The following is a 27589-nucleotide window of genomic DNA, read 5'->3' as shown; positions in this document are numbered from 1 at the left end:
CCGTGAGCCGTGCCCGAGCCTGCTGCCTTTGCTGGCAGAGCATCCCTGCAGCATCCCCGTGCCGGGATGTGCAACAAGGAATGTGCTGAGTGGGGGTCGTTTTATTCCCATTCCTCTGCCCCCCACCTTTCCTCCTCTGCTGCCTTTGCTCAGACTGGGCACTCACACAATAATGATGCCGAGGAGAGCTCAAAGCAGTGGAAGAAAAGCCGAAAAGCCTTTTTATATTTCTTTTGCAAATCACAATGCGTTTTATATGCTAGTAATAATAATTTAAAGTGAAAAAAACCAAAACCAAACCCAACCCCCCAGACCTTTTTGGATTATAATGGGCCACTGCTTCCTCCCAAGAAGCCCACGGGATTACATAGCAATATTCTTCTTGAGCCAAACGTTACGCTTCCTTGAACAGCTGCACAGGGCTCAAATTGCAGTGGCAACCAGCCCGAATCATGCCAGAGAGCTGAGCTTTCACAGCAGCACCTGGGAGCCCAGAGATGTGAGACCCTCTGGGGCTGCAGACGGGGTGCGAGCACGATTCGCAGGGGCGACAGGATGGAGCCAAGCAGCCGTGGATGCAGGAAGCCAGCCTCCATGACCTAACGGTCCCTCCTTGCCTCTGACTCCATGAGCTGCAGCCCGTAAATCCGACGCAAAACAGAGCCCTGCGCTCCCATCTGTTCCCTTTCCCCTTTTGCTTTCCTCCTCCCTTCCCACACGACCCCTCTACCCTGGCGCCCTGGGCTTCACAACGCTGAGCGAAGGCTGCAGCAGGTCTGCTCCCAGCAGTCTATTTCTCCCCCACATGCCTCCCAAAAACCATGCCCTGGTGATACTCCTCTTGCCAGGGTTATATCGATTGAAACAAGTGAGGAGGAAGCATTCTTCCAAGTTTCTTTCAGTCCTAAAATTGGTTTAATCCTTTGTTAAGCCCTGTAATATGTAGGTATCTGCGGCTGTACTGGAGTTTAGTAGCATGAAACTATTAATCTTGCTTTAGTGGTCAGAGGTGTTGTTTATTTTCAAGCCCCAAATATTGCTCCGAGGTGATTTGAGCTGCTTGGAGGAAGATGGTAGGGTTGGACCAAGAGATTTCTTCCAACCTGAATTTTTCTGTGATTCCATATCTCTGCTTGCTCAGTCCCTGAGACAACACATCCCTGTGTTCTGTGTGTGCCCTGCACGTAATCGTGCATCCTCCCCTTTTAGGCATTTCCTACTCTCTAAAGCTGCTCACGCAACCTCTAGCAAACTACCTGCTCCAATGCTGTCATTATCCTGGGCTTTATTATCCCAATTATGCTTTGCACAACTATTTTGCACCAGGGTGCAAGAGACGTTTGGAGAACTGGTTTCAATTTAAAATCAGTAAGTCCTTACTGGTTTGGCCTGTCACGATAGGAGGAAGCAAAACCTGTTGATGTAATCTAGACACCAAGTTCCTTCTGCGCTGTTTCAGCAGGGCAGGGGCAAGCCCATGGGGAAGTTTCACTCTCATTAAGCTGCAGGCACAAGTTTAACTACATGTCCAGCCACTCCCACGGAAGTCAGCCGGGCCATTCACCCTCTTAATTACAAGCCCATGTGTAAAAGTTTGGATAAAGTGTAGTTTAATACACTTTGTATAAATGCTAGGCTCCAGATCCCAGAGGACCTATGTTTGCTGAAACCAAATTAGCCTGAGGTGGCCGAACAACAGGGTTTACATCTGTTCTGCATACACAGTCCCCAGCCAATTATTATGTTGATTTAAACCAGCACAGTTTCACCCAGGAAAGCCAGCAGCCTAGCGCATGTCACACTTAGCACCGAATGCTGCAGCCCCAGTTCTCTTTTTTGTTTACACTGTGAAAAAGGAGCAGCTCTCCAGTATCTGATGGTGTCAGACTGGTGTGAAACAGGAGCTACCTTCAGGCAGGCTCTTCTGAAGCCCGGAGCCTCGCCGGTGCCGGTGTGCTGTGCAGTTTGGAAGACCTCTCAAGGATGAGACCTATGAAACCCAAGACAACATAATTTAACACATCATTTAACTCCATTCCTCGGCCACGAACACACGGATTCAGTGCACTTCTGCTACAACAGCCTCCAGTGTAAATCTGGCTGAGAGTAAGCAAGGTGCAAGAAACTACAAATGCTAGACTCATGTGTTTCTCAAAAAAGTCAAGATGAGGGTATTTGTGCTTTCACAGACTTCATTTTTTTAATAGTCTCTCTTTTCTCCAGCACAAAGTCCAGCTCCTAACAGCTACCACCAGCCCTGCATGCGAGCTGACAGAGAGGTTGTGGACCAGCACTGCAGCGCAGCAGAGAAAGGTCACGGGACCGAGCGCGGCGGAGCCGGAGACGTGGAGCCCCGCGGCTGTTTTTGTCGGGAATACCGAGGAGTCAGCTGTGGAAAGGACTTTGCACCGGCTGGCTTTTCAGCAGGGTGTTTTTGTGTACAGTCACATCAGGTCTTCAGCAGGAGTGGCTCTCCTGAGAACTACTAACGAACATGCCGTCTCGTTAGCCTCAGCCAAGGAGCAGGTGCCTAAATAACCACAGCCAGCCCAGCTCTGTCCCCTGGGGAGCTCTGGCAGGGAGAAGTGAGTATGCAAGAGGTGTATGCTCCAGCTGTGATTTTTGACACAAACCAGCCAAAACACCAGAACAGATGGGTCACCAAAACAGCCCTGAAACCCAAGGCCAGTGTCTCCTGCCACTGCTATTTTCCTGGTGATAGCCAGGGAAGGTGGTTAAGGCCTCAAGCAGCTGAGAAAACAGCGATTAGCATCGAGAGAGAGCCCAGCGGAGGGCTATGAGGATGAGGAGGGGACTGGAGCATCTCTCCTACGAGGAGAGGCTGAGGGAGCTGGGCTTGTTCAGCCTGGAGAAGAGAAGGCTGAGAGGGGACCTTCGAAATGCCTCTAAATATCTGCAGGGTGGGGGTCAGGAGGACGGGGCCAGACTCTTTCCAGTGGTGCTCAGAGACAGGACAAGGGGCAATGGGCACAAACCGAAGCCGAGGAAGCTCCAGCTGAAGATGAGGAAGAACTTCTTCCCTCTGAGGGTGACGGAGCCCTGGCCCAGGCTGCCCAGGGAGGCTGTGGAGTCTCCTTCTCTGGAGATATTCCAGCCCCGCCTGGCCGCGGTGCTGTGCAGCCTGCTCTGGGTGACCCTGCTTGGGCAGGGGGTTGGGCTGGGTGACCCCCAGAGGTCCCTGCCAACCCCTAATATTCTGTGATTCTGTGTGATTCTGTGATTCTCCCAGATGGTGAACCACATCCAGTTGTCTTTCCCAAGAGCTAGAAGGAGTCAGCTTGATGTTTGAGCCAGAGAGAGAAAGAGGGAGAACTGGTAGCAGAGCTAAGAGACAGAAATAAAGCTAACCGGTGTCTACGGGTATGTTTCTGCTTCAATCCCTCAGTTAATTACGGCCCGTTGGTGGAGCTGCACCCAGCAGAGGTCGGGTACTGCACAGCGTCTGTGCAGCAGCCAGAACCGCACCTGCACCCCTGGAGCGGTGCCTGACCTCCCCGTAATCCCTCTGACAGGGTGACTCCGGTTCCCCGGCCGTGAAAGCCACCACGGGGACGGCGGTGCCAGAGCCGGACTGCGGAAGGTGTTTCCACGCCGGGTACGTGAGTCAGCCAGAGCCGGGTGGCACGTCAAGGGCAGCAGTCGCGTTTCCTCGTAGCAACATCGACGAAGGCTGGGCAGCACCGTTCGACTCCCTGCAGAAAGGGCAACGGCAAGGACGCAGTGCGCTTGCAAGAGCCTCTACGAATGAGCTGGGGAAGAGGAGATGATGGGGAGGCACGAATGCAAGAGTGTCTCCCTCCCTCTCCTCGCTCCCTCCTCTTCCTCGCCAATCTGATCTCTCTACAGGAGGTGAGACCTCCTCAAACGCACCCAGCACCTCCCTGTCCGCCGATGCACCCTCGGGATGGTGTTGCTGCCCAGCTAAGAGTCTGGCACCCACGGCGGGGCTGCCGAGGCTCTCACTTTACCAAGCCACCACAGGCACCAGCAGCTCCACCAGCCCCGACGTCGGAGGAGAGAGTCGCCGAGGTCAGACACAGCAGAGACGCTTCTCCGCAAGGAACGCGGAGCGTCTGGCGTGGCCCCTGACAACACGCAGCCTGGCTTTGCCGTTTCGCTCGGGTTTTTGTCTTGCACATACAAAACCGCCTCGCCTCCCTTTATTCCTCCCAAGAATCCCCTGCATAATGACGCAGCCCCTCTCTTTTCAGCCCCTGCCCTCCAGCTGAACGCGCGGAGGGCCACATCGTACGGGGCTTCGGCGGCGGCGGCTCTGAATGCCTTTCGTTATCCTCTCGCTGGGCTCCGTTTTGGAAGGAAGGAGGGAAGACAGAGCTATTTTTATCGCATCTAGGCTCTCCCCAGACTGCATCTAACTTGCCATTGTTGGTCAATGATCTTCCAACTACTTGCTACGCTCGGGACTTTGCTCTGTGCTTGCAAAAAAGGGGTGATGTATTCAACATGCTCTTTCCAAAGAGCAGGCTGGAATTGGACGATTCGGCTACGTGGAAGAGTCACTCGCAAACAAAGCCTTTCCTTTTACAAATATCAGAGTTTGAAAGTGCAGTTGGCTTTTTTTTCTGCAGATTTATCACTCCGTGGTAGCTTTCAAAAAATATCTGTCAGAGCTGGCATGCTGAAGTCATTTTTTCTGTTCGCAAGAAGCACAAGTTACTTTCAACTTTATTTTTTTTCTTTTTTCTCTTTATACAGTACTCGTCATTATGAAGCTGGAGGTTATCTCAAAATACACCAGGATTTCAGAGGAGTGGCTTTACAGACATTATGGCTCTGGGCTGAGAGCCACACTTCCCAGGTTCGGACCTGACTTTAGTCCCTAGTCTACACAAATCCACATTTTCCCAAACGGGCACTCTGCTTTCATAGTAACCCAACCGGAGGCAACCAGACGCTGGTCTCCAGAGCCCGCACATCTTCCCACTAAAATTAGCTGGAGATATATGGGTCAAACCTTTCCATCAAGCTCTTTCAAGACACGACCTGAAAATAGAAACTCCACAAGAAAAACGGAAGCAGAGCAGATATACTGCGAGTAACTCGGCCACTGCGATGCTTTTTGCTGAACGTCGATCGATCCAGCCACCTCCGTGGTGCTACAGAATTGTACACTATGAAATACTCTTCTGAATTAGGTATAAAACTAAGGTCCTAACATTTGTAACCACTAGAGCTCTTACAGGGCTCTGCACAGAGACAGGGGACATAACCCAGGCCCAGGTAGGGTTGTCACCGCCTCACTAACCACCACTTCCACAACAGCACTGGAAGAGTGCAGTGCTCTTCACTTTTCTCTCCTAATTTCTGCAGTTCAGTAAAGTTTGATTACCAGTTTCCCCCTACCCTAAAAATGAAAGATCCACAGCAACTGTGCAGATGCAGGTATTTTTCATCTCTTCATCATTACCATGCCTGCAAATCTATCAGACCTTTGCTCCTTTGGTTGCTGTATTTCACTCCTTATTAAGCGGATTTTTGAAGGACCTTCGGTCATCACGTCCACATCTAAATGAAGGAAAAAGAGAGGTCAAACTAGACCTCTAGCAAAGTCTGAGTTTATGCCTAAATGTGCTTAATAATTGGATGCGTGTTGTCAAACATGCTCACGGCAGGATTTCCAGGTGGGTGGGTAGAAAATAGAAGGTTTCTGTGTTTACTCCTGCTGTTCTGACACTTGCATCAGCTGGGAAATTTCGGTGGAAAAGCTCCTGATTTGCATGAGAGAAGGAGGACTTGTGCCAGCGTGAGGTCTGCGACGCGATCGCAGAATCTAAAAGAAAACAAGGGTGAGTTGTTTGCACGAAGTCTGAATTCTGGAGAGGGGAAAAAAAAAAAAAAAAGATGAAGGAAGCCCTTCAAACGACCCAGAGAGTGTTTTGAAGGAAGATCACGTGGCCGTTGTTAAGCGTCGGGCTGGCCCACACACCTCCCCAGGCAGCGACCGAACGTCTCAAGCGAATATATTTCGGTCTGGGCCTGATCCTGCTCAGATTCAGACTTCACTGGCGCCGCAGAGGTGCAGCACCGAGGGAAGAGGAGCTTTGGGGAAAATGGGTTTTTGTTTCGAGTCACCTCGGTTGCTTGGCCTGCAGCTGCATTTCATGAGAAAGGCTCCAGTGCTGCGCGTAAGCTGCTTTTTGCAATAGCTGGAATTTCTTTCTCGCTGTTTTCAGCCTACGAAGGCGAGGAATTTCTGGTGAGGTACAAAGGACGATCTCAGTGCTGGATGGCAGGACACCCTTTTCCACTCTCCCACTATTTGTAGAGCAAGGAGGATGTTTGGGATAGGGAGCAAGGACACGCTGCTGGAGCCAGACTGCCCCGTGTCATCTGGATAGGAGCAGGGCAGCTGGAAGGACCTGCAACAGAAGGGACAGGGCTGGGAGATGCCGAGGATTTGGGGATGTGGGCAGAGGTTGCAATGGGTGGAAACAGCAGGTCAGGTGAGGAAGAGAAAAACCAGTGATGCGGGGTTAAGAGGAAATTGGAAATAGCTGGTTCCAGGCCCTCGGGAAGGGAGTTATTTCTGCAGTTTAGGGCTCCTGCAAAACAGCTCAGCTGAATGGAGGGAAAAAAGCATGTATAACGCAGCGTTATGGTTATGGCTTCCTGTGATTTTTGACCCCAGATATCACCGTGATCCATTTCGAGTCGCGCAGATAAACAGACCAAGCAGCCGGCTTTCCAGGGCAGCTCCGTTGTTTACACACCCGTGATATCCAGCTCAGCCGTGACTCAGCCACCAGCAATGATATTCCGACCTTATTAATATCAATGGGAGTCTTCTTAACGAGGACGTAATTTCACCCCAGAGGCCAATTCATTAATTAGCATCTCCAGCTATCCTGTCATTGGGCATATGAAGAGGGTAGTAACTTGACTTGTATACTGAGCAAATACGTACTGAGTAAATATGTACTCAATCGCACGTGTAAGGACAACACACAGGGTCATCAAAGTTTGGCAGCAAGAGTGAAAACAGGCGACTGCAGCTTCCCACTCCAAACATCATCAAGCACTGGGGGTACTTAAGCTGTGGCTGCCCCCTCCCTGGCAGGGTTCAAGGCCAGGTTGGATGGAGCTCTGAGCAACCTGGTCTGGTAGAAGATGTCCCTGCTCATGGCAGGGGGGTTGGAACCAGATGATATTTAAGGTCCCTTCCAACCCAAATCATTCGATGATTCTATGATTCTATTTGCTCATTGTAGAGTCTTGTCTGAAATCGACGCCCAAGGAAATGCTTGCTGAATAATTTGTTGTCGACTTCATGTGCTGCATGAAGTTGTACGAGAGTCACCAAAGTGCTGTTCCGAACACACTAATTTTTTAACCGTGATACCCAGGACTCTTCCATCCCTCGATGCAATACCCTCACTATGCGTGGTTTGCAAAAACACCATTGTCCTGCTGCGCCCGTTGCCAGGAAAGGGTGTTTTAATCATTCTGGTAGATCTATTATGAAATATTTCTGTTTTCCGAAATAAAAATAGCCTAGCTGGCACTCTGGGTGAACCCAACTCCTCCCCTTCCAAACCGTATTTTCATGTCAAAAAGCTGCCTGGTAATGAAAAGAAAAAAAAAAGCATTTTTGAACATTCTTTGCATGTTAAAGCTGAACAGTTTAAACTTAATTTAACAATAATGATCTCCCACAGTTAATGTTTCATGCAGACAGCAACAGGGCACAGTGTGATCACTGACAAGGTCAGGAAAGGATTTTTCCTATTATGCAACACTCGCTGGTGTTAGTCGTCTCCGAAGGATTCGAGCCTGGCCGCTGGCAGCCGATGAGTGCTCTGTTAGTGGGACTGTCGGCTTGTCACCATGGAGGAACTCTCTTTCCCTACTCTTGTTTGCTGGATCATCTTTCTTAACTCTTCATTTGAGAGAGTTAAAGTTTGCTTGATAAAAAACAACCATCAACCACCGTACAGATCCGATTATTTTACCTATTTGTCAGAAAACCTTTTGATTTACCAATTTTAAGGAAAAACTATCAGAAAAATGGAGGTAGAGAGATATAAGGAGAGATGGCATCTTGTGCTTTTCCACCTAGCTGGAAAAAACCCACACCAATTGTTCAGCAGACAAGCAGTTCTTCAAGTCTGACAGTGATGCAGAGCAGTTCAGCTGAAGTCCAGGATGGGAACAACTTCTCCAATCACAGAATCACAGAATGGCCGGGGTTGGAAGGGACCTCTGTGGGTCAACCAGTCCAACCCCCTGCCCAAGCAGGGTCACCCACAGCAGGCTGCACAGCACCGCGTCCAGGCGGGGCTGGAATATCTCCAGAGAAGGAGACTCCACAGCCTCCCTGGGCAGCCTGGGCCAGGGCTCCGTCACCCTCAGAGGGAAGAAGTTCTTCCTCTTCTCCAAGTTTATTCTCACCATGCTAACCAAGGTTTTTACTTTCAACCTCTTGTGCAACAACTAGAAATGTGTGTCAAGAAAGTGGGGAGCAGGTGTTGTGAAAATATCAATAACTACAAGTGAATACAAACAGATGTGGGGAGAGACACAGCGGAGGACGGAGGCGATACCTGGCAGCCGATGCCCGCCCCAGGTCTGAGGTGGTCATAGCTAACGCACGCGGCACGGAAGCTGTGCCAGAGAAGTTTCCACTGCGGGGAGGCCTCTGGATACCAGGTCAGCCCAGCCCAGCATTTTTAAACTGAACCCAAGATTTCATTTTCCTCCTTGAGGCCTCAAGCTCAATCAGCAAAAGATATGAAGAACGGTTCTGTTAGACAGATGCTCGACTGAAGACACAAAGCGGTCTTTCGACTGTTTTCTTTCTGCTCAACAGCCTTCACTGTCCCTGGTAACTCACTCAGAAATCACTGAGGCTCCCACTGAAGAACCTCCTCCAGCTCAGACAGGTAACTAGTATTTTGATTTCTAAATACAAATTCAAATACGGTGAGCTGGCTGTTTCCCTCCAGTCTGCTGTCTGCCTTTACCTTACCGCACATAAACCTCAGTCACCCTTTTTTATAGGCAAAAAAGTGAATAGCATCCTTTTTTTACCTTTCATTTAAAAAAAAAAATTGTATTTCTCAGCTGTTTCCGTCTTTCCACATTGGAAACAAGGCATTCAATGAACTACTTGCGTAACTCCAGGCACAATCAGAGCAAGGGAGACAGACCAAAGGCAACATTTACCCACGAACTCCGACGCCGTCAACTTTCTCACTTCTTCACCCTGCTGAAAGGTCTGAAACTTTCGAACAGCGTCTGTGTTTCTGCTCCACCCTTCCTGCCGCAAACGGCATCCTTGCTAGCGTGCACAGAAAAGAGCCTGATGCTTTGCCCACAAACTCAGAAGAGGACCAGAGATGTAACTGCTTTACTTCTTCCTCCCTCAGTCCTTTGCTGTTACAATTTAAGGCCTAGAAATCCTCGGTGAGCATTAGCTGAACTTGGTTCCCAGAGTAGGAAGGGATCCTTTTGGCAGCTCCCTGTTTTCTTGCTTACACAATTAAACAGTAAGACAGATCACAGAATCCCAGAATGTTAGGGTTGGCAGGGACCTCTGTGGGTCACCCAGCCCAACCCCCTGCCCAAGCAGGGTCACCCAGAGCAGGCTGCACAGCACCGCGGCCAGGCGGGGCTGGAATATCTCCAGAGAAGGAGACTCCACAGCCTCCCTGGGCAGCCTGGGCCAGGGCTCCGGCACCCTCAGAGGGAAGAAGTTCTTCCTCATCTTCAGCTGGAGCTTCCTCTGCTTCAGTTTGTGCCCGTTGCCCCTTGTCCTGTCGCTGGGCATCACAGCAAAGAGTCTGGCCCCGTCCTCCTGACCCTCACCCTGCAGATATTTAGAGGCATTTCGAAGGTCCCCTCTCAGCCTTTTCTTCTCCAGGCTGAACAAGCCCAGCTCCCTCAGCCTCTCCTCGTAGGAGAGATGCTCCAGTCCCCTCCTCATCCTCGTAGCCCTCCGCTGGACTCTCTCCAGTAGCTCCTCATCTTTCTTGAAGTGGGGAGCCCAGAACCGGACACAGGACTCCAGATGGGGCCTCCCCAGGGCAGAGCAGAGGGGGAGGAGAACCCCCCTCGCCCTGCTGCCCACACTCCTAACGCACCCCAGTACCCCACCGCCCGTCCTGGCAGCCAGCCCGCCACGGAGCCGCTCTGCCCGCCCCGCCCCACTGGCCGGCGTGCGCGTGACGTCATCGGCCGCGGCCGGAGTCCCCGCCCCCGGTGTTGCGCGCTCCTCCCCCCCCCCGGTACGCACCTCGCGGCCACCGTAGCGGGAGCGGCGGAAGCCCCCTCCCTCTCCCACCCCCCTTCCCGGTCGCCGTCCCGGCGGCTGCTCCGCGTTGTCCCGCCGTCCCCCCCCCTCCCCGCGCCCGCCCCTCTGGGCAATCGGCGGCAGATGGCGCGGCGGGGCCCGGGCTGGCGGGGCGGGAGGCCGCCACCGCGGCTGCTGCTGCTGCTCCTGGTGCTGCTGCTGATGCCGGGCTTGGGGCCCGCCGCCGCCGCCGCCGAGGAGGAGGAGGAGGAGGCGGCGGCGGGGAAGGAATGCGACAAGCCGTGCGCGAACGGCGGGCGGTGCCAGCCGGCCAGCGGGCAGTGCGAGTGCCAGCCCGGCTGGGTGGGCGACCAGTGCCAGCACTGCGGTGGGCGCTTCAGGTGGGTCCCCGGGGGGCGGCGAGGGGTGGGGGTCCAGCCCGGGGGGGGGGGGCTTTTGGGGACAAGATGGCCGGGTTCGGGTACCGGGGGGGGGGACCGGGGGCCTGGTGGGTCTGGTTCAGGGTGCCCGAGGGGGGCACCGGGGAGGGTGAGGGGTTGGGGGGGGGGGGTTTGGGGCTTCCGAAGAGCCGGGGGGCGGCCCCAGGGGCAGTTTGGGGGCTCGGGGCAGGTCCTGGTGCTGGGCAGGGGGGCGGTGAGGGCGGCTCTGGGTGAGTCCGTGGGGGGCCAAGTCTGAGGGAAATGAGGGGTGAGGGGCTGCGCCTGGGGGGGTGTGAAGAGGGGCGACACCCAGCAGGGATTTGGGTGCTGAGGGGGGGGTCTGGGGCTGTGAGCGGTGGCGGGGGGTGACGAGCTGAGAGGACCCAAGGTCCGGGGGTGCGAGGGGTCGGGGCTGGGTGGGGGAGGCCTGGGGGTGGGGGGTGCCCCAAGGAGCAGCGTTTGGTGGGTATGGGGTGTGGGGGGGGTTGTGCCACAGGGAGGCGGCTCCGAGGGCGAAGGGGTTTTGGGTGCTGGGGTGGCGGGAGCAGGGGTGCAGGTGGAGGGCACCGGGTGGGCTGGGAGATGGCAGGGTGTGGATGCGGGCGACGGGGTTCGCCTTGCGGTAAGGTGTGGGGAGAAAGTAAGGCTGGGGGGGGTGGGTAGGGTGAGATGTTGGGGGCAGCAGGGGTGGGTTTGGGGGCTCTGTAGGCTCCTTCACCCAACACCTTTCAGAGCTGATGAGGGCTGGGTTTGGGTGTGCGTGGAGGTGGGTGGTGTGGGAGCAGAGGGGAGCAGGTTCTCCCCGGGCTGGAGGGCAGCGTGGGTGTGGGACCAGCTCCTGGGTGGGGGTAGGTACGGGAGAAAGCCTGACGTGGGGATGGGGGGCTGGATCCGGCTGGGAGCAGGTTGGAGTGGGGGAAGAAGGGCGTGCAAGCTGGTGTTAGGGCTGGGTGGAGAGAGTCCAGCACAGGGCTACGAGGATGAGGAGGGGACTGGAGCATCTCTCCTCCGAGGAGAGGCTGAGGGAGCTGGGCTTGTTCAGCCTGGAGAAGAGAAGGCTGAGAGGGGACCTTTGAAATGCCTCTAAATATCTGCAGGGTGGGGGTCAGGAGGACGGGGCCAGACTCTTTTCAGTGGTGCCCAGCGACAGGACAAGGGGCAACGGGCACAAACTGAAGCAGAGGAAGCTCCAGCTGAAGATGAGGAAGAACTTCTTCCCTCTGAGGGTGACGGAGCCCTGGCCCAGGCTGCCCAGGGAGGCTGTGGAGTCTCCTTCTCTGGAGATATTCCAGACCCGCCTGGCCGCGGTGCTGTGCAGCCTGCTGTGGGTGACCCTGCTTGGGCAGGGGGTTGGGCTGGGTGACCCACAGAGGTCCCTGCCAACCCCCACCATGCTGGGATTCTGTGACACGGGTTTTTGGGGGGGGGGGTTTGAGCAAGCTCGTCTTGGCAGACAGAGTAAGCAGGTGTAGGTTTTGGTGAAGGATGAGTTTGGGAGGGGTGTGAGGGGGGGAGAGAAGCGGCACCTTGAAGGGGGCAGATGGCACGTGGGGAGGCTCGGCTCTTGGGGCAGAGGAGTGCGTGCTGGCCCTTGGGAACAGCAAACCCCTGGAAGGGTTTGCTGGGGGACAGGGCCAGAGCTGGGAGGCTGGAGGGGATTGGACAGGGTGGGGGATGGTGTGAGGGTCCTGCTTCTGGGCAGAGTCTTCCTTTAGCCTTTTTTCATCAAAAAAGAAAGACCAGAAACAGGGATGGTTCTGAGCAGGGGGATGGAGACTCCCCAGCTCTGCACTTGTCCAGGCCATGTGTGTGTGGGGGGGAGCGAGGGGTGCCTGCACAGAGGGAATGGGATCTTTGGGCTCTGCGATACCGGAAAGCGCGTTGCCTGCGGTGCCGAGGGCAGCTCTGGTGGTGATGGGATGCTCAGTTGGGTTGTGTGTCTAAAGTCTATCCCATAGGGTGAGAAATAGGGCATCTTCATGGGAACAGGCTGGAAATGCACCCTGGCTTCTCTGTAAACTTACATTTTTAGTGGAAGAGGTTTCTGTAAGATGGTTACCTGCTTTGGTTTTATCAGCTCTGGCAGCGAATGCATCTGCATGCGTTAGGTGAATTCCATGGGCAGAGCTGAGCCTTGGCAAAGAAGGAAATGAAAAAAGGATGATTATTCTGGGCAGCGCTTGCTTTCGTGGGGATCTTCTGATGGGAAGTACCAACCACCTTTTGACGATGCTCCCTGTGGATCTGGGGGAAGGAGAGCTGTCTGTACAAGCCGACCTCATGGAGGAAAACCACTTTGTCTGCTTTAGCAGTTGAGGTTTCTATTATTTGTGTTTTTTTGACAGTCTGTAGATGGGTGTGTGATGCAGCTAATCTAAAAGGGGTTTTGGGTGGAAACGCTGCCAGGCTAGGCAAGCCCTGGACGTCGAAATGCTCCTTTTTAATGCTTTTTGCCACTGTCCTGAGAAGGATTTCTTCTTGTTGAGGGAGAGTGTTGTGAAATAGCCACCTACCTGTTACTTTCCTCGAGTGGTTTAGGATATTGGTCATTTTAAGGGGACTAAATTTGAATAAAGACAGAGTCATCTTTCCTGAGTGGCAAAACTGGTGCTGCTGAGTAACAAAAGAATTGGTATAGATCCACTGCTGACTGCTTTATTTTAGGTTTGTTTTTAGCCTCTTGTCTGTTTTGATAAAGCTTCTTATTTGTTGTTCACATACAATTCCAGTCTAAAGTTTTGACTAAAAATCAAGTGTGTGTTTTTCTCTCTAAGTGTTTGATTTAGCTGTTTATTTATTTACTTGTGAGTTGAAGTTTCTAGTAATGTTTTTAAACTTTGAGCCCCCAGAAGTGCAAACAAGTGTTTTTAGCAACATTTAGAGCTTTGCAGTCACAACTTTCACATGCCTTGAGTTTACTCTGTCTCCTGTCAGAAATGGCACTGCAGGGTGGGTTTTTTTTTTTGGTGTATGGTTGTCAAGAGCTGGGCTTGGAAAGGCTTGACACGTTATTAGATGCTGTAGGTACAAATGGGAAGTAGAAGGGCGGGTGAAAATTATTCCCTAAGTGTGGTATATTCCCCATGCTTATCTGCTTGACTCAGAGATGTAATTAAATTTGGCACGTTAATCTTCCGGTCCTTATCTGGATGTATATGATGACTGTATTTGTGGCCTTGACTTTTTTGTTTACGTCGAGCACTGGGGTTGTCGTGATGCAGCTGGTGCTTCACTGACCTACTGATCCCTCGAGTCTTCCTCGTTAGCAACGAAGAACAAATGCTGGGGCTACGTGTTGCAGTCTGCTAATGTTCCACTTGCCTTCCTCAATGGGAAAGTCTGTTTGTTTATTTATATTATTTATTTATTAGAAATACAGGTAACAAACCTGGGGTGGACCGTTTTCTTGCTTGTTCCACCCAAACTGTGTAAGGGGAGATACGTGATGACTTACTCTTCTGGTGGGGATGTGTGGGGTTTTTTTGAGGATGTGCCGTGTGCTGCCACTTCCTAAGAAGAGAGAGGCATAGCAGGAGTGTACCTGCGCGTGGTTTCGTTGGTGATCGTTCGTGGTGGTAGGAATGGCTTCTCAGAAAACACTGACCTCTGCACAGATGCTGTTGCGGGGGTAGAAGACGGAGTTATGAAGGACTTCAGGTGACGTTCTTAAGATGTGGAACCAGCCACATGAGCTCTTTAAAGATAAAGATCTTGGTTTTGAAGGAAGCTGACATAGAAAATATAGGACGTGCCTGATGCGCTTGTGTTTTCTATTTCTGTACAAACCCCCAGCGGGCCTCAGCGCTGGCTGGAGTCTGCTGCAGGCCGGTGGCTTCAAGCTGCCGTAGTCTGGGCGGGAGAGGACCTCTGCTGTGAGGCTGTCTGCTGGGAGGGCTGAGGAATCTCCTGGTGACGGAGCTGCGGCAGCGCGCTGGAGACAACTTTTTCAAGCAGTGGGAGCTCGGGAGCACCGAACTCGAGGGTGAGCTTGCCAGCGTTGGGTGTTGTGCAGTCAAAAGGATGCTGCGAGCTTTGAGACCACAGAATCCTCAAAGCGCTTTTGTAGCTCGGCGACACAACCTCTCGTCCTGCCTGAATGGGATTGTTTCAGCCTGCTGCCTGATTAGCAGACGGGCAAGGGCTGCCCTGGGAGGTAAAGCACAGGTTGAGAAATGACTGCTGCTTTACACAGATTTATTGGCCAGAGATTGTAGGGGATTGGATTAACAATGTCAGGATAGCGCTTGGCTTCTGGACTAGTAATTGTATGCAAATCAGGTGTATAGGCACACTGACGGGCGGTTTGATGTATGATTGTAGCTGAAAATATGCACAGATTATATACTTTTGACTACGTAATGAAATACCAAAGGATTCCAGAAAGCCGTGGTTGTGTGTAAAGGCACTGGTTCTCCTTTCATGGTAATACTTTTTTTTTCTTTTTTCTGAGGTGGGAGATGGAAAATCCTGAGCAGCGCTTAGCAATGCAACATGACAGTTGGAGGAAAAAAGATAAGATTAGAGTGTATCTTTTAAACTACCTTTTTATTAATTTAATGGAGGCAGTTATGGGCTGCTGATTGAACGTCATTAAGGAGTCGGTGGTGATACAGTGTCCTTGGCCAAAGAATGTTACAGTGAAGAGGAATTTTATCTCCAGAAGATTTGAGTAAATCGTAACCTGCGAGAGTTGCTAGCTGGCAAAAAGCTATCACAGTTCCCATTCTTAAACAAATGGGAACTTTTGATCAAAAGCTAGTATACAAAACCATTGTCTTTAAAAAGCTACCTGATGCTGTCTAAAGCTTTAGGAAAGTCGGGAAACTGCTTAATATATCTAAGGATGTTGGCGGTTTGAATCAAATCAGTTTAAGTGCTTAAATTAGATTTGGGTGCTGCATTTGTGCCTGATCCTCTTTCTGCTTCTCTCTTTTCATTAGTATGTTATCGTGCTTTAAAATGATTTTCTTTTCCGTGTTGCTGTGTGAAAGGCTCGCTCAAATGTTGTGCACTGGTAATAAAAGTATAAGCTATTCAAGTAGGAAATATTAAAGCATTATCAATTTTTAAAAATGCACTGGGGAGAAAAGACATTCATACACTTTTATTTAGTTCTTGGAGGCATTATTCCAACTCTGGATTTATAATTTTGCTAGGAGATGTGTGTGTATATCTGTCTGTGTATGCATATCTATATTTCTGTCTACCTGTACATGTATTTAAGTGGTATTCTCACTGTTTTATTGCTACTTTCACTGTTTTATTGGACAGTCTGATGTTTTGCTAGGGCTCTTTTAAGAACAGAAATTAATCTGTGAAATAGTTCAGTATTTTTGAAATATCTGAGATGTTCTACGCTTTTTGCCTTGCACTGGCAAGAATGGCCAGCATAGATATTTGACTTGTGTGAGGTTTTGTTAATGTTTGCAATAAGCTCACTTGTTGTTGTTACTTTCAGTCTGCTTTATAGCAAGGAGTCAACAGCGGGAAAGTCAGAGCAGTAAGGCAATGCAGTGCATGGTAGATGATAGAATCATAGAATGGTTTGGGTTGGAAGGGACCTTGAAGATCATCTGGTTCCAACCCCCTGCCATGAGCAGGGACATCTTCCACCAGCCCAGGTTGCTCAGAGCTCCATCCAACCTGGCCTTGAACCCTGCCAGGGAGGGGGCAGCCACAGCTTCTCTGGGCAACCTGGGCTGGGGCCTCACCGCCCTCATGGGGAAGAAATTCTTAGTAATATCTAACCTAAATCTGCCCCCTTGCTGTCATCTCTGCTTCACGCACCTCAGATGTGTTCACCCTTGGAGCGTCAGTTGTTGGAGTTATCGAGCAGCTCATGGTTTCAGCCTGTGCGAGAGAGGAGCGAGCGGCGTCCGGCTGCTGCCTCCCGCTTCGCGTGTCTGGGCGTCGAGACCAACGGGAGCACTGCGGGGAGAGGGTGACGCTCCTCTGCCTGGCAGTTCCAGGAACGTGTCACTGCCTCAGGCTTGACTGCAAATGTCTCCTTTTCTGCGGTGGTCAACAGGAGAGACATTGCTGTCTCATTTCTCTGTGTCTGTTTGAATATCGGGGAATAGCTGCCTGAGTCAGCTTAGCAGAAGTTGTCTGACACCGCTCTGGATTTTTCCATTGTTTCAGAGTCTCGGTTGCTTCCTTCGTTATGGATCCAAAATAAGCTCGTGTCCAACTTGGGTGTTCTTCACCGTCTTAGTCAATTTAACATAGGTGACTTCTATTGAAATACCAACAAATGGCTGAGCACTGTTTGCACAGAAATGGTGGGGGGTTTTGAAGCTTTCGGAAGAACTAGGATCGGCCATGCTTTTATCATGTGTCCTGATAAAGTTAAATAACGTTTGGAATGCACGTGGCAGATTTCGCTTCCCTGGCGTGTTCCACTGAAGCTTTCATGAGCAATGAAATTTAAAACCATGAGCTTACTGTGCCTTGCATAGGTGTCTGTGAAGATCCATGCTGAAAATCCTCTATATATTGAGCTAAGGCTACTGCTGACCAAACTGTTGCATTGTTGCATTAATTTATGATACAATTGGGTGCTCTTTTCTTGAACAGCCGCTTTCCTTGAAGAAATTTTTTCCAATTTGAAGTTCCAAGCACAGCGCTTGGAATTGGCTTCTTGATCAGGTAGAACTTTGCTTTTTTTCGTGCACTCAAAGTGTTCTCAGCAGGTAGTTCTTTAGGAGCTCTTAAATCTCATCTTCTATAGTGTAGTGAAAAAGATATAGTAAAAAAATGCAGAAGATGGGACTGAGAGATATGTGATTTTGTAGGTAAAGGAGGTAGGTAGAGGAGTGAGCTGCTACAAATGTCAATTCACCATAAGAAGGGCTGCAACAGTTTTATTACAGTACTTTGTTTATTACAGTACTTTGTTCTTCTGTAGCCATGTGCTGACATCTGCCCGCGTAACCACTGCAGGGGCTGAAAGAAAGCGGGGCTGGAAAATTTGATAATCAATTTTACAGCACAGAACAGAGATGGTAATTTTCTTTTGTGCATGGCTTTGAATCAAATACTCATTTAGTCACTGAAACGCTGAACCAGTAATGATGCTTGATTTTTGTTTCCTGCTTTTCTTCCCCTGCTTTGTTTGTGGCTGATCCACATGGAGTTCCGTTGGAGTCTGCTGGAGGCTGTCACTAGTGCCCTTCCCTCCCTTTGCCTAAAATAAATATTTATTTGATAGAGACGCAGGTTCCTGCGAGGGTTTCGGTGGATGGGCTGCATGTGTACAATTCAGGGCATGGTTTTGGCTCGTAGAGCCTGAAATCCTTGGGATTTTCAGATCAGAAGGGTCCTGTCCTGATTGCAGAGCTGTGAAATCGTTAGGGTTGGTAAGAGACCTTAATTGCACACACAACCGTCTTCATGTGGAAATCTGATAAGCTAGATTTGGTACGTTGGAATAGTGGGGGATTTTTAGAATAATGTTTTAAAGAAAATGAGCTCAGTGTTTTGGGCTGATGATAGCCTTAGTGCAGCTCATGTGATGAAGAAAAATTGAGTTGTTTTACTGATTGGCTGAGCAATATTCCTGCGAAAGAAGGGCAGCTGATCTCTGAATCAGATTGTGTGGAATACTCCTAGGACACCCCGGGATCTACTTAACGTTCCTGGTACTGGTTGTGCCTTAATGCAGTAACGCAGGTTTCCTGCAGTATCATCAGATTCAGAATTTTCAGTTCTCCGAAAATGCAGAAGCGGAATTGAGCTGGTGTAGGGGAGATCATGCCTGTGGAGGTGGACTGGGCATTTGAACTTAGGGTTTTCCAGCGTATGAACTACGTATAAACTTTTTTCCCTGGCGTGCCTGCTGAGCTCCTAGGTGCAGAAGAAATAGCGTTGCTGTATGTACACACCATCATCTGCTTATTGCATGTCGCAAAAATTCAAATGGGGGTTGTTGCCTTGTGTAGGTACAGTGTTACGTGTCCCGTTATGTGTGAAAATTATCTGTAATGTCTTTTCCCATCAGCCAGTGCCACTCAGCTTTCTGTGACTGAGGGACGTACGAAAGCAGCTGTGAAAATCTCACTTTCTCTAGTATTTGTCTTTACTTTCTATTTCCTGTTTTTCAGAAACCTTGTTTTTTTTCTTTGCTAGTTTTTTGTAATCTGAAAGGACACGAAAAAAAGGAAGGCTGCATTAGGAAAACACCCTTTTGAAGACTTTATTAGTCAATGTTTGTATTGCATGAAAATTTAATACCCGTCTCCAAGGTGGTGCTTGTCTAGTCAAAGTATAAGAAGCTCGGCACGGATGAATTAGCATATTTTGTAAACTCCCTTTATGAACGCGAACACAGAAGGTGAAAACTATTTTTCCATTCAGAAAATTTCAGTTGGATATAATATTATTTAATTGTGAAGTGAGAGAATAACTGTGTCTTCAATTACTCTGCTGTTAAAGCCGTGGTAGTTTCCATCCCTGCTGTTTTTCAGTTGTTAGTATAGCTGTGAAAAAAAAAAATCACACCGCCGGTGCGTTTAGCTTTGAGTTGCTGCTGGTATAATGTATGGCTGTGTTTTGAGTGGTTTTTGGGGCTTTTGGGGTATATACGTCATTATATCTTTCCCTTCACAGTTTTGCAATGCTCGAAGGGTTGGTACTGTGGCACTGTTGCGAGATGCTTTGAATGTAATTGCCTTATCTGGAGAAAATCTAGGATTGAGGTTCACCCTGTGCACAATATTTGGATTTTTATTGCTAGCTGCAATAGAGAACACATTTGAGTTCTTCTAAAATAAACTTTTCAAGATGGCTTTGTGAAGGTTTTTTTGTGACCATGTGCAACATGTTTCCTGCCGGAGTCGTGCACCTGCCTGTTTAATGATTAATTTACACGACTGATATCCTATTAATGTGGAGGGGAGAGCGTCACAGGAGTTTTATAGCGATTTCAGAGCTTAGTATCTCCAGTGCCTGCCTTTGTTACGCACTTTGATCTTGGATCAGCAACGGCCATGCCAAGAAGAAATTTCCTGGCCATTGCAAGACTTGAGATGCAAAGGAGCATGGGGCTGAAATGCTGACTCAGCAGGTCAGTGTTGCAAGAAAAAAATGAGGGAAAACTCCTGTGTTATTTCCCATCAAGGACTTCTGTGCTGCTAGAAAAAAAAAATTCTACTGTATCAGAATTGTAAGCAGACATCAAAATTGCTGGTTCACTGGAAGAGAAGTATTGAATTCCGAATAATGTATTGGAAAATAATTACTTTTTAGGTCACTGATGGTTCTCTTTTTTTTTTTTTTTTTTTCAAATGGAGATTAGGAACAGGCACGATTGTACAGTCAGCTGCTTTTATTTTTGTTGAAAAATTTGGAAGGAAATTTATTGTTGTGCAAGATACACCCTGGATTTCCAGATGCCTTTATTTATAGTTGCTGCCTGCTTGCTTGTCAGTACGTTAGCGCACTTCTGTTAACGATTGATTTATTGCATTCCAACACATAACAGGCAGATCTTGAAATTTGGGTCAGTCGGTGTCTGTTTCTCACAAGCGCGGGTTGCAGTGATGCTTTAAAGTCAGTGTTTTTCATTTCGGGAATGGTAATGGATGTTTAAATATGCCCTCGTTCAACTTCTGGAGTATGAATCATTTTGAGGAGGTGTTCAAGTGGTTCAAAGTCAAAAACAGAACTTGACTTCTCGCCTCTGCACATTTTTTCTAAAACATCCATTCTTTTTTTTTTTCTTTGTACTTTTCCTAGTGGATATCGCTGATATTCAGCTAACTTGTTTTGTTTGAATTTATATGGTGAGCCCAAAGGAAACTGGGAGCGATGTAGAACATAACTTTAAAATAGTAATTCTTGGCTCACTTGCAGCTATTCTCAGTAACCTGAACTGGTGAAGATTTCTGGGACAGCAGGCGAGTGTTGTCTCAGTACGTGCGGAATTCCCAAATGTGAGTGGCATAATAACAGTTTCTGAGCAGGTTTGGTGTTTGAATGTGAAAGGATGGGGATTTGGATTGCTGGTGGAAAACAGGGATGTGTGATCCCAGTGGAAAAGCTGTAGTGACTTTATAGCCTGTAACTTTTCTAATGCCATCTAAGGAAGAATAAAAAGGGTACGAGGGGACTTCAGTCCTGAAAAAGCAAAGGGAATGAATCAATGAAGAACTGCCCAAGCTCGGGACGAGGGTTGGTTTTATAAAATACGCAGGTTGTTTCTTCGGAAACGCGTCTGAAGTTGGGACCGAAGCGAGTTGGTTGCTGTTCTCCAGGTCAGCCCCGTCGCTGGGTGCCTGCGGGCATCCTCGGCTGGCACACTCGGCCGTGTCGGGACTGACGGCCCCTTGCTTAATGCCAGCAGGGAACGAGCCGCGGTGGGTTCTGGCAGCTTTGCTTCTTTGTCCACGTTCCCTGGTAATGGCTTTTTGAGCAAAGATGCTTAAAATGCTTAAAATATGTTTTTATATTGCTGTAAGTTGTGGGAGTGTCTCCTCTGAAAGCAAAGGGTGGTATCCCAGCCAGCATTGCGTATTTTTTTATTTTCTTTTCCCCTTCTTCAGTTCTGCCAATATCAATTTATCTGAGTTTTAGTTTGAAAAAGTTCAGGGTGTAGCCGTAGCATTCATAGGGTGCGATGAGCATAAATGGCCACGCAGCTTTAGAAGTCAAACAAATACAATTCGTCATCTAATCTTCTTGGTTTGGTTTCCCTGTTTGTGAAACAAGGACGAGTTATTTATATATTTTAAATATATTCTGATGATGACGCTATTTACATAGGAATTTAGGGGTTCAGAAGCTGTACTTTAATGACAGTTTTGCATGGCAACTGGTACCCAGCTTGTCTGTTCTGAGAAGAATACTGTCCTACAGAAGAACTGTGCTTAATGTTGCTATAAATATGCTTAATCATCTTTGCCAAGGATTATGAAAAAGGATATTGTGTGTTAAAAATGATGAAGTTTAAATGTGATCTTAATTTCTCTACTCGGTGCTGACAGGAATTTGTCACGTGGAATTAAAAGAAAAAAAAGAATCACTGTGAAAATTGCGTTATCTGATCAAAGCTGGTCAAGGCATCAGAATATCTCTTGTGCCTGAGGTTTGCTTGTTTTCAATACGCGATGTGTATATATGAGAGCGTGCAGGAGATGAGACATCGTGCTGAAGAAGACATCCTTTGCCATACTCCCAGCCTCCTAAAACCCACTGAGCTTTCAGCATCTTAAGGCAGCTAGAACAGAAACGTGGTGAAACGTGAGTGCAGACACGAAGGTGTAGTGGCTTACCTTATAAAATCGTATACCAGGCCTCCTCAAGCAGTGAAACTTGTGTGCCGCGGTTGCCAAGAAGGCCAATGGCATCCTGGGGTGCATTAAGAAGAGTGTGGCCAGCAGGTCGAGGGAGGTTCTCCTTCCCCTCTGCGCTGCCCTGGTGAGGCCCCATCTGGAGTCCTGTGTCCAGTTCTGGGCTCCCCACTTCAAGAAAGATGAAGAGCTACTGGAGAGAGTCCAGCGGAGGGCTACGAGGACGAGGAGGGGCTTGGAGCATCTCTCCTCCGAGGAGAGGCTGAGGGAGCTGGGCTTGTTCAGCCTGGAGAAGAGAAGGCTGAGAGGGGACCTTTGAAATGCTTCTAAATATCTGCAGGGTGGGGGTCAGGAGGACGGGGCCAGACTCTTTTCAGTGGTGCCCAGCGACAGGACAAGGGGCAATGGGCACAAACTGAAGCCGAGGAAGCTCCAGCTGAAGATGAGGAAGAACTTCTTCCCTCTGAGGGTGCCGGAGCCCTGGCCCAGGCTGCCCAGGGAGGCTGTGGAGTCTCCTTCTCTGGAGATATTCCAGCCCCGCCTGGCCGCGGTGCTGTGCAGCCTGCTCTGGGTGACCCTGCTTGGGCAGGGGGTTGGGCTGGGTGACCCACAGAGGTCCCTTCCAACCCCTAACATTCTGTGAATCGTGGTGAGCTGTATTTCACCGTGAGCTTCACCAAAGCTGGTGAGATCTTGAAGGAGATGGAATGCTGGCAATGCTTGCCTGCAGACCTGCTGCGGTGGAGAACAAGGAGGATCCTCCAGAGCAAGTCAGTGTGGCTGAGCGGGACGTTCTCCCAGGGAAGGTGGAGGGAGGATTTCTCTTGCTTGTAGGTTGATGTAACTTTAGTGCATCTTGTTCTGGCGTAAAAACGTGGCTACTGGGCTAAAAACAAAGACTGTGCTGTGGGACTCGGGGCATTCACAGCTGCCATGATCCAAATTCTTCTGCCCTTCCCTTCTTATGATCTTTATGTTCCTCCTCAGCCCCTAGATCTTCCTCTGTGTGTAGGCTTTATGCAGCCTTCTTGGAAGCAGCTGTGTTACCTCGTGAAGAAGGGTTTGAGAGCTGCTCTTTATGCTCTATATGAGGAGGAGGGAAGGATGCTCTGCCCTGTTGCTTTGCAGACCCACTGCAGTTTGGAAATTATGGTATGAAGTAAGCTTCCTCCTCACCTCTGCAGGCACTGGTTCTGTAGCATTACGTGAAAAATAGATTTATTTTTTCCTCTCTTGAGGCTGGAGAACAGGAGAAGGCGGCTCTTAGAAAGGGAATCCTTGCTTTTAAATGTGGATTTGAAGGAGAAATTCTGTAGGCGACAACTGTGTGTGTGTCCATTGATTTCTTGTTCACACTTTAATATTTTTTTTGTACATTTCCTATTTTGTACTCATCCTATAGATATGATGGAGTCATGGACAACAGGAAATTTGCAAAAGCCTGAGCACTTCATGAGTAGGCTTCACGAGTTCCTCTTTGGGCATCAAGACTGTCTTGCTTTTCTGGAGCAAAATCAGTAAATAAGGGGTCTCCTGTCATCCACATCAAGGAAATCTTACTGTTCGAGTTCAGGAAGACTTACAGGATGTTGTAGACACAATTGGAGTTGCTGGTTCCTCTAGCGTTTTGTAGCGTAATGGTGTGGCCAGAAGCAGCAAACTGACACTGAAAAACTAAGAGTAGCTGGAGGAAGGCCACTATCCATCAATACTGGAGGAGATAAACTGCTATGAATTATTTCTCTGGTAACTTTGATGTGTCTGAAGAAAAAAAGCCCCTCATTTTGACACCAGAAAATATTGTGGAGACTTCAGTTCTCCTAATTTACACGTGATGGGAGTAGTACAGGCCCTTTGGGAGACCGAGTGGTTGATGGGCTTGTAATGGGCTAAAGATTTACGGCAGGTCGGGACTGTGACTTGGGGCAAGCTGCTTTCTCTTTAATCTACAATGAAGTAAAAGACCCCTGATAGCTATAATTTTAATGGGGTTAAACGTGTATACACACACATGTAGATCTATCTACAGTGACTGGCATTTTGACAAGAGGTTCTCCTTCCTGCCAATGGTTGGGAGTGGAAGTCACGCTGTAGCTAGGAGTCTTCTTAAAAGCTTTTTCCCTTGGTTGCATGTGTTCATTATTAGCTCTTGAGTATATTGACAAAAGTCTTCAAAAGCAAACTCTTGAAAAATTTGGCCCTGATTAGTCTTGTGTTACTTGTAACCTCTGCGTGGGGTGGAAGTAGTAGAAGTGGTAACTTCCTGAATTTAGTTGTTGAGATGTTCTTCTTTTGTCAGTTACCTCTGCGCCTCTTATGTGTAAAACACTTGTAGTGTAGGTAAAGGCGCTGTACAATTACCTAAGTGTGGAATTAAAATAATTACAGTACAGGTCACTTTATGTTCCTTAATATATAATAGCCTGTAGAAGTGGTGGAGCTAAGGAGAAAGGAAGACTGGGTCAGCAATGTGAAATACGTTGTCCAAAGCAGTTTTCATACATAATACACTTCAATTATATGTATCAACTCATCCTATCTTGTTAGCAAGGGTCTTATGGAATTTATACTAAAATATCTAAAAGACGTGTTTGCTGGCGCTGACAGCGTTTCGGACATTCACTTAATGTGTACTGTAAATTAAACCCAAACTTTTAGTGTGTGCTGTTGTGAAATTAAACCCTGCTTGGGATCTAAAAATGTTAGTAAAATGTTGTTGTGAGTTGCCTTTTGAGGAACATTGTCCATGGACTGTATGGGAGAAGACCGTGCCAACATAGGCGCTGGGTGCTTTGGGTGGCTAAAGTCAGATGATGTCAATATCCCACCTTGAGCATTACTCCAGGTCGTCTTCAGAAATAGTTCTGCAGGAGCTTAGCATGCTCAGATGAAGCCAAAGAGAGTACAGCGTGCTTCTCTGCTTCCCGCTGGTATCGACAGCAAACTCATGGCACCAGATGGCAACAGGATGGAAAATGGGGGAAGGCAGTCTCCTGTCCAGCACGTCGAGTTTGGTTCTGTCTTGTTGTTTTTTTTTTTTTTTCTTTTTTTGGCACAGTCGTGGTTTGTACCTTGACTTCTTCCCTGTGTCTTCAGGGAAGATTGAATTCAGAAGGGTGTTGCACATTTCCTTCTCCAAGTGAATCACAGAATGGTCGGGGTTGGCAGGGCCCTCTGTGGGTCACCCAGTCCAACCCCCTGCCCAAGCAGGGTCACCCACAGCAGGCTGCACAGCACCGCGGCCAGGCGGGTCTGGAATATCTCCAGAGAAGGAGACTCCACAGCCTCCCTGGGCAGCCTGGGCCAGGGCTCCGGCACCCTCAGAGGGAAGAAGTTCTTCCTCATCTTCAGCCGAAACTTCCTGTGCTTCAGTTTGTTAATTAATGCAGGATAGAAATAGAATGACAGGACTGATTTATGAGCTGATTAACTGCTTTGGTGCCTAATTGATTCGGTACAAGTAGGTACTTTGCAGCCCTTGTAGACTGAGGCTGGGATGTTGTCAGACTTCTGATGCCGTCTTAGCTGTCAATCTAAAACCAGTCTTAGAGACCTGTTTTCCACGCCAGTATTTTGGAGAATGCAGAGTCCTTTTCCCAGGACGACTGTTAAACTGCAGAGCTCATCCTGAGCCCTGGAAATGAGAACGTGGTACGTGTGGATACGTATCGTATTACTTACTCGTACCGAGGGACTACATAGGAGTCCTGGTTGTAACTTTTGGATTGTGTTCCCCCTAAAATAGTCCATGTGGTATGTTGTCTTGGTTATTTGTACCGATGGGATTCACGTTCACTGGTTCAAATCAAAACTCTCTGCCTTTTTGATTGCTATTCTTCTAACTCATTGGTTAGATTTTTCCGAAGCTGTGTTATATCCTCTGTATCCTTAACTCACTTTTAAAATCTTTTCTCCATGTAATTATAATCGAATTTTGCCCTTGGGCAGATGTAGTCATAAACTTTTAAGAGCAGTTTTAAAAATAGCGAGGGTGAAGAACTGGTCATAAAGTAACATTAGTTGAATCTTTGGACTGTGGAATAGCGAAGTGCAGTGTCTGTTTGGAAAAAAAAAAAGAGAAGTTGTGGGGAAAGGGGATCTGTGTATCTACAGACCCATCAGTCTGACCTTGAGAGCACGTTAAAGGGAAGACTGATTGGAGACAGACAGAAATTGCCAGGTAGGTTTGCCATTTGTAAGTGATGTTATTTTAAAATACATCTTTGGCGAGAGTGCTACTGAGAGATGAGTGTGGAGGATGAAGGCAGCTGTAACAGGTAAATGCAGTCTGGACTTTGGCAGCTCGTTTGAGTCAATGTCACCTGGTATGTTGCTGAAACAGAGAAGCTAGGAGCTACCACGTGACGTGTGAAGAACTTTTCACCTTTGGTGTGGTAGCCAGGAAAAATGCAGGAAGCAGACAACCAAGTTTATTTTCCATTCTGTCACTTTTATTGACATAAAATTAATCAGACGCTTGCTCAAATGATAGGTATGGAAGGGCAGCAGTTGATTAGGTGTTAAACAGGTGGAGTTCCAAGGGGGAGTATTTTGTAGAATCACAGAGTGGTTTGTGTTGGAAGGGACCTTGAAGATCATCTGGTTCCAACCCCCTGCCATGAGCAGGGACATCTTCCACCAGCCCAGGTTGCTCAGAGCTCCATCCAACCTGGCCTTGAGCACTGCCAGGGAGGGGACAGCCACAGCTTCTCTGGGCAACCTGGGCCAGGGCCTCACCACCCTCCTGGGGAAGAATTTCTTCCTAATATCTAATCTAAATCTGCCCTCTTTTAATTTAGATTTTAAATTTTAATTTAATGGCATTCCCCCTTGTCCCATCACTACACACCCTTGTGAAAAGCCCCTCTCCATCCTTCCTGTCGGCCCCTTCAGGCACTGGCAGCTGCTCTAAGGTCCCCCTGGAGCCTTCTCTTCTCCAGGCTGAACAGCCTCAACTCCCTCAGCCCGTCCTCGTAGGAGAGGTGCTCCAGCCCTCTGACCATCTTTGTGGCCTCCTCTGGCCCTGCTCCAACCCATCCATGTCCTTCTGATGTTGGGGGCCCCAGAGCTGGGCGCAGGACTCCAGGTGGGGTCTGAGGAGAGTGGAGTCAAGGGGCAGAATCCCCTCCCTCGCCCTGCTGCCCACGCTGCTCTTGATGCAGCCCAGGGTACGGGTGGTTTCTGGGCTGCCAGCGCCCATTGCCGGCTCGTGTTGAGCTTCTCATCCACCAGTACCCCCAAGTCCTTCTCCTCAGGTCTGCTCTGGAGCCGGTCTCCGCCCAGCCTGTACTTGTGTTTGGGGCTGCCCCATTTGTTTGGAAAGAAGTTGGAGCTGGAACCTGATTTAATGTTTTGATTCGTGACCTGGGTAGAGTGCGCGGATGCACACGGGTTATGTCACTTAGGATGTCATCGGGGAGCCGTGGTGCGAAGGTCGCACCGTCAGCCTGGAAGAGCAGGGTGAATGAAGTGGCAGAGTGGGGATGAAACAGCAGTGTGCAATGCGGCGTTACGCTCCCGGTGATTTACAGAAGGAGCCTGCTAAGATGAAGTTGTACAAAAAAAGACCCAGAAACAGTAATTGGTCTTTG

At 49.0% G+C, this 27589-nt stretch overlaps 1 protein-coding gene across 1 annotated transcript in view; it reads left to right on the top strand.

The window, feature by feature from the left end:
- Positions 1-10333: 10333 nt before the first annotated feature.
- The window catches only part of ATRN (attractin), a 187386-nt gene continuing 170130 nt past the window's right edge, over positions 10334-27589 (top strand). The window contains exon 1 of the mRNA XM_075420254.1: positions 10334-10671. Within this exon, the coding sequence (XP_075276369.1) occupies positions 10415-10671 (257 nt within the window). The 5' untranslated portion in view covers positions 10334-10414. The remainder of the gene's footprint in view (positions 10672-27589) is intronic.

Source organism: Opisthocomus hoazin, chromosome 5 (assembly GCF_030867145.1).
Source record: "Opisthocomus hoazin isolate bOpiHoa1 chromosome 5, bOpiHoa1.hap1, whole genome shotgun sequence".
Classification (NCBI taxonomy): domain Eukaryota; kingdom Metazoa; phylum Chordata; class Aves; order Opisthocomiformes; family Opisthocomidae; genus Opisthocomus; species Opisthocomus hoazin.
This window is presented reverse-complemented; position numbering and strand designations above follow the sequence as displayed.